The 18,863-nt window shown below is 33.2% G+C and overlaps 1 protein-coding gene across 1 annotated transcript; it reads right to left on the minus strand.

Moving 5' to 3' along the window:
• Nucleotides 1-882: 882 nt before the first annotated feature.
• tapas (tudor domain-containing protein 7 tapas) lies at nt 883-13,288 on the minus strand. Its single transcript, XM_011507396.1, has 14 exons — nt 13,208-13,288; nt 8,350-8,555; nt 7,730-7,939; nt 6,765-6,961; nt 6,460-6,684; nt 5,731-5,841; nt 5,079-5,546; nt 4,494-4,988; nt 2,901-3,254; nt 2,244-2,455; nt 1,907-2,099; nt 1,691-1,809; nt 1,360-1,511; nt 883-1,289 (listed from the first exon to the last, which is right to left on the minus strand). The coding sequence occupies exons 2-14, from the start codon at nt 8,432-8,434 to the stop codon at nt 1,051-1,053; spliced, it is 3,060 nt and encodes a 1,019-aa protein (XP_011505698.1). The 5' UTR covers nt 8,435-8,555; nt 13,208-13,288; the 3' UTR covers nt 883-1,050.
• Nucleotides 13,289-18,863: the final 5,575 nt, after the last annotated feature.

The following is an 18,863-nucleotide window of genomic DNA, read 5'->3' on the forward strand; positions in this document are numbered from 1 at the left end:
AGTCTATATTTAACAAATAAAAAAATATATAAGCAACGTTTTCATTTTCATAAACAAAATTGAAATTGATAAAAAATTTTTGTATCAATAATGACACATGTACAATTATATAGTGTGTGTGTGTGTATATTCAATTTTTCATAATATTCAAATAAAAATTTATATTAGAGCATTTGATGTTAGAAATATTGTTTTTAAAGCATAGTCATTACGTTAATAAATTAAAAGTACAGATGTAGAATATTATTTTTAACTACTAAATTTTTTACTAATAGTATTAAAGTAAAAATATTTTTTTATGCAATTACATAACAAAAGCATATAATATAATATAAATACTTGATGTATTGATAGACTATCAATGTTACTTTTTTCCTTAATTTTTGGTTGAAAAATAATTCATGCTATTTTATTAATACATTTTTTTTAAAGATTTTCATTATTTCTCTTTTTATTTTTTTGTTTTTGTTTTTTTTTGTTTTGTTTTTGTTTTTGTTTTTGTTTTTGTTTATATAATTTAATATATTAAATAATATGCAAAATGTCAGAATTATTGTAAACACGAACTTTTCACAAATTACAAAGTTTATATTAACTATTAATTTAATTATATTAATTTCACTTTATGACGAATGATGTTTGTTAAGATGCATAGATTGCATATTTTGCATATTATTGAATTTCAATCCTAACTAATTAAATATTTACATAAGTTATTAAATAACAACGTTTTTATCTTATTATTCATATCTAAGAACTTTCTAATAACGGTCATCTTTCTCAAGTATTTTAAACATTCTTATTACGTATATCAAATGGCTAAGAATTATATATAAGTAATAAAAATGAAAAAAATTTTTATTGAATAGAATTATTGTTGAATTCTTAAATAGAAAAATATATTTTACAGCCCGTTAGAGGATATTTATAATTTACATCTAAGTAGATTATATATCCAAACCAGGCATTTGCTATACTTTTTCCATTGAAAAAATAGAAAAATTTTATATCAATATAACTTATTTATTAATACTATTGTCATTTCGCTTTTCAGGCTTTAAGTTTCTCAACTTTGACTCCTATATTTTCATCAACAAGTATATTGCTAATATATATGTCGTCGGCTGTACTTGTGTCTATTAATTCTAATCCTAAAATTATTTCACTAGTTTTTATATTTTGTATATCGCAAGACTGAACGACAGAAACAAAGGTTTTCGCCACAACTAAGTCATTGAAGCGCAACGAATCTGTAACTGTCCAATCGCCCTTTAATTTCGGCTCTACACCTAAAATAATGATTAAGCTCATTATTACAGATAGCGAGTAGGTCATAAATAATATTAATGTAATACTTACCGAATAATTTAGCTCTAATAGCTTGATATGGTAAATCATAAAACTGATTTTGCAGTGGTTGTAAGTTTTCCAGAAATACAGTTCTGTAATCGCCGTAATCACAAAAATGTATCGCGCAAATATTTTTGGCGATAATTTGTGATACGTAACCACTAAAAGCATGAAATATAATGTCGTATGCGTAATATAATAATTTGTTAATATTTAAATTTTCTTACGTATTGAAATATTTCCAAGATACAATTAGATATTGTTTTTACAATACGTAATCCATGAGAAATTTCTTTTACTTAATCAACATTTTAACATAAAATTTAGTTTACTAGCTTACCGATACCATTTTCCATCGTCATATTTCACTGCGTACATGCTTCCAACTTTTACGCTACCCGGCGTAATAGGGGAACCAGTGTATGATTCGCAAACATCCGACAAATCTGACATCAATTTCTGGCAAATATAAACAATTAATATCATTAAAAATTAACAATAAACATTAGTAATAGGCATTAAAATGAAAATAAATATATTTAAAGGGAAAGCTTACCTTCAGTTCACGTATGCTTTGAAGTGGCTGTACTATAAAATTACCTGGATGAGCTGCCATTACAATATAGACATCGAAGTATGAATTAATCGCAGGAATGTGTGGCGCTTTCAGTGGAAATTCAGAACGCGAATCCATTACCGATCTATCATTTCTGGCATTTGGTTTTGCATTATTATTATCGTCCTTTGAGCTGCAAACGTTAAGGAAAAATAATGAATAATTATTGTGGTAAAATTCGTTTGAGAAAATTAATTTCATATTATTCGATTGTGATTATGTATGTGTGCGTAAGAAAAAAAAAAATCTTATAGAAATTTTTATCCACAGAGCTTACATTATTTCAGGCTCGAGTGTCAATGTGTCGTTGAGTGAAGCTAAATAATTTTTTTCTGTCCTCTTGTAAAATTCGACTATCGGAATGTTATCGACGCTATTGATAACTTTCATGTAAAAAATGTCCGTTTTTGGCGCTAAATCGCGCAAATGATTTACCATCTTCGTATTAAACATTATTGGTGAAATTTTATGAAGACGTACTTGCACAGCCTAAAAAATGCAAAAAATGTACAATTAATTCGGTGATTTATCAGAATGTGAGACAAAATTCATAATTTTGTACAGCTAAATAAGCTTAACAAATTAATATTAATATTAAAGGTCGATAAGGAAAATCGATGGGATAGAAATTTAAAGTTAATTTTATTAATATGCATATTCGTAGTATCTTTGAGCAATTGGAATTATTAATTGTAGATTGAACAATTGGAAAGTAAAACAAAAAACAATAATGTTATATTTAGTATTAAATTTGAATTCTATTAGTTCTATCTAAATTCGATATTAATTATATTATTGTATTTGTGTGCGACGTTAAAATAAAATGTTAAAATAAATCTTAGAATTTAAGGCAATTTTAGTAATTTTATGAATTTTATAATGTTTGTTCACTTGATTATTATATATTTGAATTATAAGTTTAATATTTATTTACCTGATTCGGATATACGGCTAATAAATCCGATATATCTTCCAATAGAATTAAACTTGTTTTTTTAACAGCCAACGTATTTCCCTCGTCGATACAAAATACTTGTATTTTAATATCATTTTCAATTTTCGTAATTTTCACTCTGTACCAATTATTGTCCTCGGTACTTTTGACCAAATAAAGTTTCGTTTTATCAAATTGCAAAATTGGTTTTGCTTTAAAAGAAGGATTATTTAAATATTCTTTGGTTAATTCGTTCATTAGCATCTTGAGATATGTTAATCCTTCTGACTTTAACTGTATGAAGACTGCTTTTTCGTTAATTGATGAAATAAAAACGTCTTGAGCAATTTTGTCCTAAAAAAAAAAAAAAAAAGTATATAACTTTACCGATAGGCAAATTTCATTGATTAAATTATTAATATTTCTAAAAATTTTAAGCATTTAGAAATAGTTTTACTCCCATATAACTATAATACAGTATTTATAATTATAAAAATTATTATACCTTATGTAATTCTGTAAATATACTGACGTTAAACTGGCAGATTTTTTTATTACTATTACAATCGCAATATAATATCTCTAAAGTCCATAATATGACATATAAATTTTATTAATATTTTTTCGGTAAATGAATTTACATAATAACAATTTTAACAAAATTATATAAAATTTTTGCTTTATAGTTAACGTATAGGAAAATTAAATTTCATTTAATCAGATGATCAATAACGTTCGTTATTATTTTGTGCTTTCATGTATGTTCTTTAATATCTTATCCGCAAAATTATAATTAAACAAACGGTTTTAGATATGGTCAAATTAAAATTTAATTTAAAAAAAAAAAAAAAGTAATCGTTAATGAATCGACTAAGTTTATATGGACAGAAATTTTTTGTTTATTCTTTTGTACATTTGAATAGGTAATAAATATAACTGATAAATTTAAATAATGAATAATATACTTGATGATTTTGTAAATTGTCTAAATTATTTTTTAAATAAATGTAATAATATTTTTGATACTATAATTCGTATAAAAGCTAAAAAAATTTTCTTAAATTTATTAATTTTTGTACATTGAAAGCTACCATTTCGCATATAGAAAGATATGTGTAAACATCGAGGCTAGGGGAGTGATGACAGATCGATAAAGAGAGAGAGAGAGAGAGAGAGAGAGAGAGAGAAAGAGAGAGAGAGAGAAGTAATGAGGAGGAGAATCGCGTTGAGTATTTTGATTAGGACGAAGGGGAAAGGATTGTTTTTCCTAGACTTTCTGCAACAGTGAACAAAAACTCACGTGTATCTCAGCGTTTATAGAGAAACAATTGTGATAAGTAAATTGTGAAAAGTCTGTTGTTGAACAGATTTTGCTTTGCTATTACGTGCATAAGCATATTTTCTTCTAAAACTCTCTCCTGCATTTAATGAATTGTCAATGAGAGAATAAATCATCTAAGTTTAACAATAAATAATAAAAAAAGTTGTACGTATCGAGTTATTCATTAATATTGTAAAACATTTTATTGCAGATAGTGCATGTTTGGGGAAAGTGTTAGGCACTGAGTAAGAATGATCCTTATAAAAGCTCACGGATTTCATGTGAATAGTCGGATCGACGATATTCTTGATGATCTCGTTTTGAAGAAGCTCGTTAGCGTCGATCTCGTTGTCGTCCCTCTCGAGATAAAGCTGCGCTGATAGAGCATTCGTGCACTGCTGGTCGTGATTGACGCACCTCACGTACACGTCCTTGTCTACGAGCAGATCCTCGAGGATGGTCTGCGCCTCGTCGCAATCGCGGAAGATCTCGAGGCCGGCCAGCGAGAGCCGCACCGCCTGTTCCGGGAGCTGGCAGAATTTCGGACAAAGAGCTCGAAGTCGCCTGGCTGGGAACAAGTCCTCGTCTCCGCGATCAACGAAGAAGACGCAGGCCATTTGGCTACGTTCGTCGACCCTGATGCAACGCACGCGGTGCCACTCGGAATCGAAGACCGCGTAGTGTTTGCCGGGTATGGCTTCCGGTGTGTCAATTGCTTGCGTATCGTAATACTTCTTCATTTCCTTAGCCAGTTCGTCGATTTTGTCCTATTTTATCGTTTCAGTTTTAAATGGTAAGTGTCCACTGTATTTTGTCGGTAGGTTTTCTACTTTGATGAAATATTATATAATGCTTACGCTGTGATTTTCGTCGATGATGACTCCCCAGATCTCCATGATATTGTATACGACGTAGATGTGAAGCCAAAATTCTTCCATGTTATGTAACCTCAGTATTTTGGGCTCGATAACAGTTTTCAAGGCCACGGGAGCCTGTGATTTATTTTGGGGAGTTAAAATAGTTAAGTTGTTCGCCCCGACTTCGAGTGTGACGAACTGTTCGACCAATTGTAGCCAATAATCCGGCAATCTTTCGCTATATTTTCTCGTGTAACACTCGACAACGCTCGATTCGAATAAGCCATTAGGATAATCATTAACGATCTTCAATATCCTCGTCTCGATCAGTTTATTGTCGATCGTTATTGATGCTGGCTTCGTACCTTGACCGAGTAAATCATCTAAAGCTGCTTTCGCTGCGAGCTTTTCAGCTTCTTCTTTTGTTTTGGCCTCTTTCGGATAAGAGCTGTATTTTTTTGAATTTACCTGCAAGTAGCGTTAAAATTGCCTATTGTTTATTATTCTCGTTGAATATTACGATTGTAAATGTATAATGCAAATTGAGTGCTTCAACTTTAAGGAGACAACTATGAATTACATTTTTCTTATTGATTTTCATTTCTTTTCATTTGTTTATGAATAATGTTAAAGTATTGCGAATGGCACTTACGGTAACTGACGAATATATAAACTTATTTTTAGTCGGTAAGTCTTTATATATTGGCAAAGGCAGTTTCTTAGATTCTGTATAACTATTTAACAGGAGACGTGAATCACTTGGCTGTAACAAATCAATGCCTATTATTAGATTAATTTGAAAAATAATTTGTCTTTGTATAGCGGCGGAATATCGCCGAAAAATCGTTTTATATCACACCCAATTTTAGAATTTCAATTTAACAATTAATTTTTTGCAGCATTTTTCGGGTTTTGTTTTTTTGTGGGTTAAAAACTATGCGAATAATAATTACCGGGATAAGGAATACAGAAACAAAAAACAACAACAACAACAACAACAAAAACGAAAAACAAAAAAAAAAAACAAAATGCTCGATGAAGATTGAAATTTGAGATTAGATAATAGAATATCGAAGAATAAACTACTTGAAATAATGTTCGGATCAAAGTATCATTATCAAAAAAAAAAAAAAAAAAAAAAAAAAAAAAAAAAAAAAAAAAAAAAAAAAAAAAAAAAAAATTAAAAAACTAAACAACGCCATCCAATTAATTATTTCACTTAACATACTCGTTAATGGCACGATAAATAATAAAATTATCGCGATATATAAATAAAAATGTTAATAACTTAATTTTTAAAGCACATTAAATTTAAATGAATAATAAAAGAATAAAGAAAACTTATAAAATTGCGACTAACGAACGTCGCGATATAATTTACCGAATTCGGTGATGCGCGCGCGATCTGTGGCGTCAAGGACATATTCAGTCTTTGGGATATGGATGACGATGATTTGGCATTCTTGGGGGAAGCCGGTCCAGGTCCCAAAAGGCTTGATTTCCCGTGTAACGATACCAAGTTTGCATTCTTCGGCGACAAATTCGGAGGTGGTGAACTGGGACTTTGCGAAGGTGGACTGGGGCATCGTGGAGAAGGAGTGGTGTGCTGCGAAGGTAGACTCGAGTGTCTTGACGGTGAATTGGAAGGTTGTGGATGCGAGTTGACGACACGTTGGGACGGTGAACTTGAGCGCCGCGAATGGGTGTTGTTGTGTTGGGTAGGTGACGTTTCTTGACTAAAACGTTGCGTCGGTGAAGTGAATCGTGACCTCGAGGACATTCGTTTGGGTAGTGATTGGGGAATTGTTGACTTCTTCGAGGTCCCATGCGATGCCGAATTAGAGGTGGCCGATGACCTTCTTTGATAATGCCATGAATTGGATCTAATGAGATAAAATCATCGACGTTGTAAGACATAATTTTCCTTTAAAGTTAGGTTTAATCAACAACAATTTATATGAATATCAATATCAATATCAATCGCATTCCATTTAATGCGTTAATTAGAAAAAGTAAACGAACTCAATTAACTGAAACTGACTGGCGTCAAGTCTATTAAGTTAAGCCTATCATTATAATGATATATTATGATGAGTCTATATGTCCGTTCGATTACTGTTATTTTAAAATTGCACTACCGAATTAGTTGGAAAAAAAAAAATTCCCTTCTTCCAAAATTTTAAGATACAAATGTTTGTTAAATTTATAAATTGTTCACCTGTTATTTGGCATGTTACGTATGCCATGAGAATTGTGTTTATTAAAGGTGGCCGGAAACTGAAAAACGAAAACATATTTTGATTATAAATTCCATACGCTATTTCGTTTGACGCAATACATTTCAATCGCTCAGTTGTAAACGAAGCAAAAAAAAAAAAGTACGTCTATAGTATCAATTTACAAATCGACTTAAATATATAAAAAATATTTCTTTATTAAATTAAATTAAACGCAACAGCTAATATATTAATCAATATGTCAATAAGTATGTTAATTATTATAATCATAAATAAATATATGAAATGTCTTAAGCATATTAAATAAAATTAAATGTACAAGCTAATAAATATATAAATTAGAATTAAAAAAAAAAAAAAAAAAAAATTTTTTTTCATCAACCACACGATACAAGTTTCAATTACATTTCATACGTACGATTCGTGATTTTTTTTTCGACCACCTCTGAAGCTTAACCATTTTCGCGATATGTGCGGTTTCCTCGCTGGGAACGGATTGGATCAAGATTCTCCCATGCACCGTGGTTATCTCGAGACCCGAGATCTTTTGCAGCATCTCTTCAAGAGAGCGACAATTGAATTTGAGGTAAGGTACATTTCTACCCTCTAGTGTATATATGTCACCTAAAAGTATTAGTAATATAATTGTATTATAAGTTGTTTTTTTTTTTTTAATTTTATTGTATTTTTAATGTAAAATTTATCTAAAATTTATTTAAAATTTATCTATGACAAATGGTATGTTACGATATTTCATGTACGTAGCCATACGCGCGAAGAACAAAATTTTTTTTTAATTAAAGTTAATGAATTGTAAGATACGTTAAATACATACATTCGTATCTTCGTTAATGCGAGGTAAATACCTATAGATGAGGGTAGGAAGGTATGAGTCTGAATTATTTCAAGTGTGATCAAGCGTTCTTCTCAATCCTTTGACTGATTAAATAATAAATACCTTAAGATGAGAGAAAACACGGGGACAGTTACGCGCTAAAAACAAAATATTACCGTCGAGTTTATCAATGACTTACGATTTATCTCGTAGGGCGTGAGCGGCGTCTTGGATGTTAATACACAGGAACGTATGATCGACGACCAGTTATCCCAGTTGTCCATGTTGGCATGAATTATTTGAACTGCAGGGCAATGTTTATGGTAAGCAACGATTCAAAATATCCTACTAAACGTGCTGCGCTAGTTTTTCGAGTATTCTGACGGGATCGAGGGAGCCTCGGATCTGTAAACAAAAGTCGAACACAAAGGTCGAGGTTATTTTCGGTGATTAGTGAATCGATTCTTTTTATTCGAGAGTGCGTGGAAAATTTTCTGTGCTCGATACCCCCCCAGCAAATACCACCCATTCGTTCTAATTTCAAATTAGCCGCATAACCGAAATATCCGTTCGAAATAAAAAATAGTTGTACAAGATGAATGATAAAAAAAAATTATGATGCCACAATTGCCTCGTACGTTCTTCTTCTTCTTAGCATTTTAATGGCAAAAAAGGCAAATTAGGTGAAAATGTGAAAATCGCTTTATCGGTAGCTCACTTAACAATAACGACGCTTTCGGCTTTCCAATTCTCTTCGCCTCCCCGACAAATGTGGGACCTCAATTAGAGCACTGCCCATAAGCTCGACAATGCTTTACCGGTCGATGATTTATATGTTAACGAGGTAAAAGTATAAGCAAGTCAAATACGTTTAACATTTATTTAATTGACGTTCGAATGCGAATGAACTGTGTGGGTAGTAGGCTGTTTTAGTCCCAGATTCTCTTACTCGGTGCAACATCTACATTGTTGGGCGAAAAAGTAACTGGCGATTGTGTATTTAGCGCTCGAACTCGACCTCAAAATTCCAAAAACCAATGGCCTCTTCATTATACTTTCGAGCTACATTGTTTACGTAGCCCGTGGTCGTTTTATTTTTCAATTCGCCAAACTCCCTATTTATTTTACATATATGAAAATTCATAAAGTACATTTGTCATGTGCTGTCTATATATTATGTAAATGATATATAATCGTATAGAGCAGGCGGTGTTACAGCATTTTTGTGAAATTTCTTATTTTTAATTTTCTTAAAACTGGGCGATATTTTAAAAACATGTACCATTAGTTAATACAATAAGTTGAACTAATTTTGTAATATAATGGGATTTCATTATTATCGTTATTATTGCTATTATTGTTGTTGTTGTTGTTGTTGTTGTTGTTGTTGTTGTTATTATTATTATTATCATTATTACCATTATTATTATTATTGTTATCATTGTTATTGTTATCATTGTTATTGTTATTATTATTATTATTATTATTATTATTATTGTTAAAAAAGAAAGGCATCATGGAATTTCTTATTAAATTCGTCAACGGAATAAGAATGTGCTTGAATATATTTTCAATATAAATTCCGCTACAAAGACCTTCAGCATTCCGATAAGTTGCATTATAAGTACTTACAAGAAGCATATAAAGTTACAGTTAATTATTAATTAACAAAATTAATTTTCAACTAATCCGAGTACTCGAAATTGTATTCATTTATTCAACTCGTGTATTTTCAATATTTGTTATAAAGTATGCATCATCGAACGAAATCTTTTTATTATTGACGAAATATATGTTTAATGTTTTATGAATAATACAATAGGTATGGCATTGTACAGTAGGTAGGTGACGTGTGACAATCGACCGCATACGATTAATATTACTTTTAAATACCTGAATACATAAAAAGTATGAGTTTAGCCGTTGAGGTATGAATGTGGCACTTGCAGTTTCGGAATCAAGCCAAAACTGCTTTCTTAAAACTTAAATTAGAAACAGCCGTTTCCCAATGCATAAAAAATATCATAAAATATGTATATTGTATTATTCGAGTGGAGAAAGCTTCGAGCTTATCGTTCGTAACTTTAACTTTTTTCTTATCAAACAATCCTTGACGAATGTTTTCAAATCTTTAATAGTCCCGTTACGTTTTATTTAGAGAGTTAAGAAAACCTATTTTGATTTCACAGTTACGATAAAATGAAAAAAGATCATGAACCACGCACAACGTGTGAAACTTTTGAAAAATAATCTCTAACTTCTTCTCGGTGTTTGTTTATTTGTTGTTGTTTTTTTTTTAATTTTTTCTTTTTACATCAATATCAATAATAAATATTTCTATTTTTTTTTTTTTTTTTTTTTTTTTTTTTTTTTTTAACACAATTTACAATATATTTCATTATAATCACGCTTATATTTAAACGTGCAAGTATAATTTAACAATTAATAATTGAAAATTATTTTTATGGCCAATCTTAGTTTGGTAAAGCGGTCATAAGCGATACAAGAGCTACCTTTAGTGAGTTACAAGTCTCCTATTTATTACGATATATAATCGTCGAGATAAAAATAATAATATCTTATAAAAGTATTTCGATGCCTTTTTTTGAGCCTCGTCCAATTTAATATTCGACGATTGTGACATTAATATTACAAATGAACTTCCGGGCACATTTGAATTGAAAAAGGTGAGACACAAGCCCGATTAAAAATATGCGTATTTAAAAGTCAAAAGAATCGTGAAAATTTTGTTCGTTCATATAGGCTATTTAATCATAAGATTAAATAATATTCTTCGATGCCAATGTTACGTTAGAATATTTAATAAACTAAGCTATAAGGTAACAATTGCTCCATTAATAAGCTTATTCGGCATATATTACTTAACAGCTGCTTTATTTCGCTAAAATGCATCTGTCAAAAGTCTGTCGGTTGAAACAATTTACGACGAGGAGAGCATATTATGCATTTATTGCAGGCACGCGTTGCATAACCACGCAACAGACGTATACGTAACCGTTTGTGCAAGGAAATTATTTTCTTTCGGAAATATTGTGATATTGCTGCTGCTGCTGCTGCTGCTGCTGCTGCTGCTGCTGCTGCTGCTGCTGCCGTCGCCGTAGCCGTAGCCGTAGCCGTAACCGTAACCGTAGCCGCCGCCGTTGCTTATTTTAATATACAGTTTTACGAAGAATCGATAATTAATGATCGGCAAGGTAGTAAGTCCTGATGTCAGTGCCTTAGAAAATGATAAGCCGCGCTAACGATTTCAAAAAATCGCTTTCGCACGGACCGCACATCAACATTTCGCAACTCGCGCGAAATTCGAGCCGTGCGCCCGCGCCGCCTTATCTCGGAATCGTGAACTTTATTAGTTTAGACTTTGCACGTGTTTGCCAATGCCTAAGGGTACACTGCACTTTGGTTCCTCGTAACCCGAAGCCCCGCAAGATTGAATTTTTTCGAGCATTAGCCACGTTTAAGAGGGCGAGGATTTAAAACGAGTGACATAACCGAGGTGACAAATACTTTACAACTGGCTACATACGAGGCGAGAGCTTTTTTATTATTACGGGCCTCTTATACTTATCTACCCGATATTTTCCAAGCACTTAACAATGCACGCCTTAAGTCCACTATGCCCGAGACACGTTTATTTATAAAAGCGTATTTTGATTATTTTACAATGCCGCCTGATTTTACGGAGGCTCCAATAGATTTTGCAATCACGTCAGGGCGAGCGTTTCAATTTTTCAATCTTGATTTTAATGTCGAATTGTCTCGATGCACCGTTCGCCACTTTTCTCGCGACATTCGCATGCAAAGTCGCACGCATCATCGATTTATTACCTCGGAGCTGCTGGCCTAGAAAGTACCAACGATACAAACTACCTCCTCTCATCTCCTCCTCCTTCTCCTCCTCCTCCCTCGCAATTATAACGAATAGCATTTTCGGATGAATTTAAGAATCGCGGATCTGTCGACAATGGAAATATAACGATGACGGCGACGTATTTACCTCGGCCGTTATCTCAATGCCAAGGACGATACCGATGTAATCGTCACACTTATTTACTTACTTTCGCACGCATTTTGCAATATTGGCGATGGCATTGTATCGGCGCTCTATTTACGCCATTATCCGATAATTGCTATTTAGGGCTTCGAATCCCTTCGATCGATTAATTAATAAATAATGACACACCATCGCCATTGCCACCACCACCAACACGACAACGACGACGACATCACCGACGCTATTTACGAGAATAATATCCGATGAGAGCCTATCGCTCGCGATATTTCTCCTCCCATTCGGAACTTTGAGCATGATTCGTCGATAAAAAGGTGTTGGTTGACTCAAGATTACTTTCCCCAATGAACAAAATAAGCGAGATAAACGAACAACAATTTTACCTTTCGACAACCACACACTCCGTACGATATGCTCAATTTCAATTTTCTCAAGGCGGCAATGAGTATTTCTGCTCAGCGACAGACTCCGCGAATCTCCTACTCGCATGCATACTCTATGGCCTGTAAAGTCAAAAGTATAGTATAATAGAGAAATTGAGTGCCACGATTGACGTGCCGCGGCCGGTCGGGCTCGACCGACTCATCCTACGCTTTCACAATATTATCTACGAGACACTTAAGCCAATCAACCGATTGGTAATTCGAGTCAACCTCCCAACCCCCGCTGCGGCCGCCACTGTTCGCCCCGGTGAAAAGAGCCATTGCACATACGTATACAGGAGCGATAATAGGAACGGGATGTTGTGGAATGTCGAAGAGACATCTCGACGAGCCGAGTTGAGCACCGCGTGCCAGTGACAACAACAACAAATCGCCTGTCGACTGAGATTAAGCGACAACGAAATTCGTAAACATGCGGTGTCTGTCTATGCGCACGTGCGAACCTGTATGGAGAGTGGTAGGGTGAGGGAGGGAGGTGGGTAGGAGGGGGAAGGGGGTGGGGGGCACCGCCCGAGCTGGACCGACAAGAGTCGCGCGATGCAGCGTCTCTCCTCTCGCCTCGCCTTACCGGTGCTACTCACCGTTCCGCTATGCTGGTCACCTACCCAGCCTCCGAGGCTCTTCTAGGGGGCCACTGACGGATACAGGAGCACGATCACCGTTGAATTCGTGGGAGTGGGGGGGTCGCACTCGACCCTCGGCGGAGAGCGATCCCCACAGCTGGACAATTCGAACCGATGCGAGCGCGTCACTGGCGAAAAAACAACTGAGCGAGGAACATTGAAAAAAATGAAAGGAGTCTCCGGTACCTTCGCCAACAGCTCCTTCCCCTCCACGCCAGCAGTATTGAAGCTGCGGCAGCACCAGCAGTAATAGCGGTAAAAGCGACGACGACGATGACGACGACGACGACGACGACGACGACGACGACGACGACGACGACGACGACGACGACGACGACGACGACGACGACGACGACGACGACGACGACGACGACGACGACGACGACGACGACGACGACGACGACGACGACGACGACGACGACGACGACGACGACGACGACGACGACGACGACGACGACGACGACGACGACGACGACGACGACGACGACGACGACGACGACGACGACGACGACGACGACGACGACGACGACGACGACGACGACGACGACGACGACGACGACGACGACGACGACGACGACGACGACGACGACGACGACGACGACGACGACGACGACGACGACGACGACGACGACGACGACGACGACGACGACGACGACGACGACGACGACGACGACGACGACGACGACGACGACGACGACGACGACGACGACGACGACGACGACGACGACGACGACGACGACGACGACGACGACGACGACGACGACGACGACGACGACGACGACGACGACGACGACGACGACGACGACGACGACTACGACGAAACGTCACCAACTTCGAAAGTCAGACTGGTGGCAAATTGTAGCCGATGCGCTCGATTCGGCGCACTGCTCGGCTGTGCGCGAATTGGTTCTCGTATCGTGGCGGGAGGTTCGACGTCGGTGCGACTCCCGGGGCAAGATGGATGACAACGGCCACGCGACTCGTCTTGCCCCGTGATTCCGGCCGCCGAGAGCCAACAGAGGCGCGGCCGAGATTTGCCGACCGTTGCCCTCTGATCGCCTCTCGCAACTTCAGGGCGTTGTTCCCGGTTAAGTCGGCGACGGCAACGTCGGTAGCAGCGGCACGCGGGGTAGGTATTAGGGACAAGCGTTAAGCGTTGCTTGTCATCGTGTTTGTGAGTACGAATACGAACGAACGTCGTTATTAGCTTGTCAACGTCGGCTTATAAACGGCACGGCCTGTCTTAATCTCATTGCACTTGGCCAACCTGAACTTATAGGAATTTATAGGGTCGATTGTCCAAATGCCCAAGGCATCATTATCAAAGTAGTCAGCAAAATCGTTAAAATGAGATTTCCAATATTAAATGCGTTGAGACATAAGAAACAGTAGATTATAAGTGGGCGGAGTGGTAGGTAGCGAGAGGAAACAAAAAAAGTAGAGAAAAAAATACGATAGATGACAATGAGTCGTATAATTACAAGAAATAATATAAAATATAAAAATTTCATTATAAAGAAACAGATAAACTCCTAGGCTCGATCAATCTCTCGTATTCGGCTTTAGTCTCATTTATTTTTACAAAATGCTCTATATTAAAGTAAAAGCGCATCTCGCTGTAACCTTAATTATTCATAATTATGTTTATTACAAAAATAAGAAAACAAAATTGAATTCAATAAATGAAGAACAAGGTATATGCGGTGATGGAATCGTATTTTATTTAAAAAAAAAAAAAAAAAAAAAAAAAAAACACGTAGTTTACATACATTGAAACATACATTGAATTAATACCTTTATCAGTATATATATAATTATATAAATCTTCGTTTGACAGAATTTACTTACACGAACAAGCGTAGAAAACACGTCTCCTTAGAATATAAATTATTCCAAATAAAAAAAAAAAAAAAAAATAAGAAAAGAAAAAACAAATACAAAATATTACACATTTGGAATGTAGTTGTTCACTTAGGAAAGTATCGGGCACAATGTGATTCGCTGATCATATATCTGCGGAACCTAGATAGAATAACTGATCACAACTACTCGCTTCTTTCTTAGCCACTTTTTGTTTAAAATTATTTCTTCATCTCCATAAACAATTTATAAAAAAGGCAAAAGAAAAAAAACGTAAAGTAAAAAAAAAAAAAATAAAACATTGCCTACAATTCATACGAAGCTTCGCTTCTTTGGAAAAAGAGATCCTAAAATGTTTCAAACAGTCACTATGAATTCGTAATAATATAATATAATATTAATGATTTAATAATAATAATAATAATAATAATAATAATAATAGTAGTAGTAGTAGTAGTAATAGTAGTGGTAGTAGCAGTAGTAGTAGTAGTAGTAGTAGTAGTAGTAGTAGTAGTAGTAGTAGTAGTAGTAGTAGTAGTAGTAGTAGTAGTAGTAGTAGTAGTAGTAGTAGTAGTAGTAGTAGTAGTAGTAGTAGTAGTAGTAGTAGTAGTAGTAGTAGTAGTAGTAGTAGTAGTAGTAGTAGTAGTAGTAATAATAGTAATAATAATAATAATAGTAATAAACCGATGACATAAAAGTCGTTGCCTTCTAACGGAATTGCGATCGCGCGCCTTCAGAGTACATAATTTCATCAGCGTGTCATTGCACTTTCATTATTTTTATCTTATTTTATTTTATTTGTTTCTCTTACTCACTAAACTTTACAATAAAATCACCAACGCACAATACATAAGACGCCACTTTTTATAAAAATTAATGTAAATAGAAAATTAAAAATAACCAATTCAACGTTAATCTCACTACGAATCTCTAATAAGCCTCAACATCTGTGATTTGTAATTGCAAGTGTTATAAAAGAAATTTACAATACTTCGCAAACTTATTTTATAGTTTTCATGATAGCGACGGTAGTCGGTAAATGTACGACAATTGTAATTTTCCATATGCAAAATAGAGCTATTATACGTATAAGATTTTCAGTTATGTAAAGCATTGTACATGACTCTTATTTGCTTAATAGTTTAAAAGTCAAAAAACGTAAAAAATCACTTTCAATACTAGATTATTGCGATTTTGAACATTTTCTTTTGGATATTAAAAAATCCATATTTTGTATTAATGTGAAGTCGAAGTTTTTTTTTTTTTTTTTTTTTTACATATTTTCATACTCTGTTTAATCTTAGTATATTAAGTACACTAAAGTTTAATTAAACTTTTACAATGGCATTTTCTTACATTTAATATAAACTTTAAAATTTTTATTCAAAATATTGTCTATACTGTGAATCATTTGGATTGGCCAGCTAGAAAGAATCTTCAAAATTTTATAATTTTGTTTGAATATAGCCACTGGAAACAAATACTAATTAATTAAAAAGTGGCTTAGATTTTAAAAGCTATTTTTTAAAACAATGGTATTTATGTATTATAACGTAATACATGTGTGGTCAAATTAATATATAAGTTAGTGCCACTACTTTCCGTCCATGTAGGTGAAAAGTTTTTATTTTTTGTTTTTTGTTTTTTATTATTATTATTAAAATTTCAACAATTCAAATATTAATTTCAAATCACATAACATATTTCTTCATCAACATAGAAAATACTTTAAGTAAAACTTTATATAAAGTTTAATGCTCGAAAGGGTATTAGCATTCGAATTTCATTTGCATTGTTTTTATATTTAATTTTAAACAATATATAAGTTGAACAGGATATTTATTTATACAGGCATATCTTAAAATGTATGTAGCGATTCGATAAAAAATTTAGACCAAAAATTATCCGATCAATATCATATATATTTCAAATTACTCAATTTCAAATTATCGATTACTGTAGGGGCGAGGAAAGAAAGAGAAAAAGGGAAAAAATTAATGACTCAATAGGAAAGATGTCCAAAAAAAGTGAAGAAAACAATGCTATTAAAATGACAGTTTTGAATTTGAATTGAAATTGACTGTTAAAAGACAATTTTAATAATTGAAGACAAAAGTATATTTTACTAATTGATTTCACGTTCTGCTCTATTTCACATTCTACTCTAAAAATTGTAGGTAATTTCTTGGATAAGAATGTACTAGAATTTCGCAGATACTTCAAATCGATTACACGTTTCATTTTGCCATAACAATTTATACATTTGTTGAATAAATGTTTATTAATCTGTTGTGTCAGGGAGTTTTATAAAATTATAAAAAATTAATTTTAGATAAATTTTTTTACTTTAAGCAGTTCGGATTATGAAAATATTCACTCAAGAATATACATTAATGATATTGAGAAAAAAAAGTAATAGATTAATTATTTAAAATTAGCATACAATTTATATTGTAAATAGCAATGAGTATCGTTTAGCGTCTTTTAAAGCCAAAGTAAACAATAAACGTATTTTAATCATACGGATCTTAACGAGTATAATATATATGTATACAAAACTTACAAATAAGAACATTATATGTTTTTAAGATGAAAAGAAAAAGAAAGAAGGAAATGTTTAGAACAGACGTGATTGACCAATTGATTGACCAATATCTAAAATCATTTTTGTCTTTGATTTTTGTTTGAGAACTAGTAAGATTTTAGATATATTATCATGTGCCAAGAGTAAGTCGATCGTGAAACGTTAGACTTAACTTCAATAAAATTATTATAAATAATTTCATTAAATTTTAAAAGGCCTATGGTGAATTTAGTATTGTCTTTAGACTCTTACAGCTACGTAATAAACATAGAGACTAGTAATTAATCGAGAATCTTTGGCCTCAAAAAAAAAAAAAAAAAAACAACAACAACAAAACAAAAACGGTGCATTAAACACAATTGTATAACGTTGAATTTTTTTATAATGAAACTTCCACTTTCTATCTAGTATTTCTTGTAATGAGATAATCAAATGATTTATATATTTGTATATATTTGATAATATTACGTATAAAATATCTCAAGGTTTACTTAAAATTGTTGCCAAAGTATGTATACAAAATGACAATTACATTAGACTTAGAGTTTCCTTTTAATAAATTAGTATGCAATATAAAAAAATAAACAAACATTTAAATGCTAATACCCTTTCAAAATCTTATTCAAAGAATAAAATATATTATATATGTAAAAATATCTTATTAAAAGTGATAAAACATATCCTGTTCTCTTGAAAAAAAAAACAAAAAAAAAACCTATAATATCGAAAAATCACAGGTGTATCGTCGTAATGTGGATCATACATAATCTTTTATTGTACAATATTTTTCTCATTCTCATAATATCGATTTTACGAACGAATATATTTGCTTCTCATCCGCCATTAAGTATAAAATGTAATATATTTATATATATAAACCTATACAAAATCTCTGTACAATTGCTGTCTACGGATTCGTGCTTCTGGTCAGCAATCGTTTTATTCTCTAGCAGTGAAAATTATTGATGTGAGAAATTATGAGAAATTATGTGATACGGTGCGATGGAATATAATATTATTTAAATAAAATGTATGGGCAAGATTATTAAACTTACAGTTCCCTTTTTCTTACAAACAACATTGAATTTTCAAATTGTAAGCATTTGTTTATATATATATATATATATATATATATATATATATATATATATATATATAATATTATTATTA

This window comes from Ceratosolen solmsi, unplaced genomic scaffold (genome assembly GCF_000503995.2).
Source record: "Ceratosolen solmsi marchali unplaced genomic scaffold, CerSol_1.0 scaffold6, whole genome shotgun sequence".
Classification (NCBI taxonomy): domain Eukaryota; kingdom Metazoa; phylum Arthropoda; class Insecta; order Hymenoptera; family Agaonidae; genus Ceratosolen; species Ceratosolen solmsi.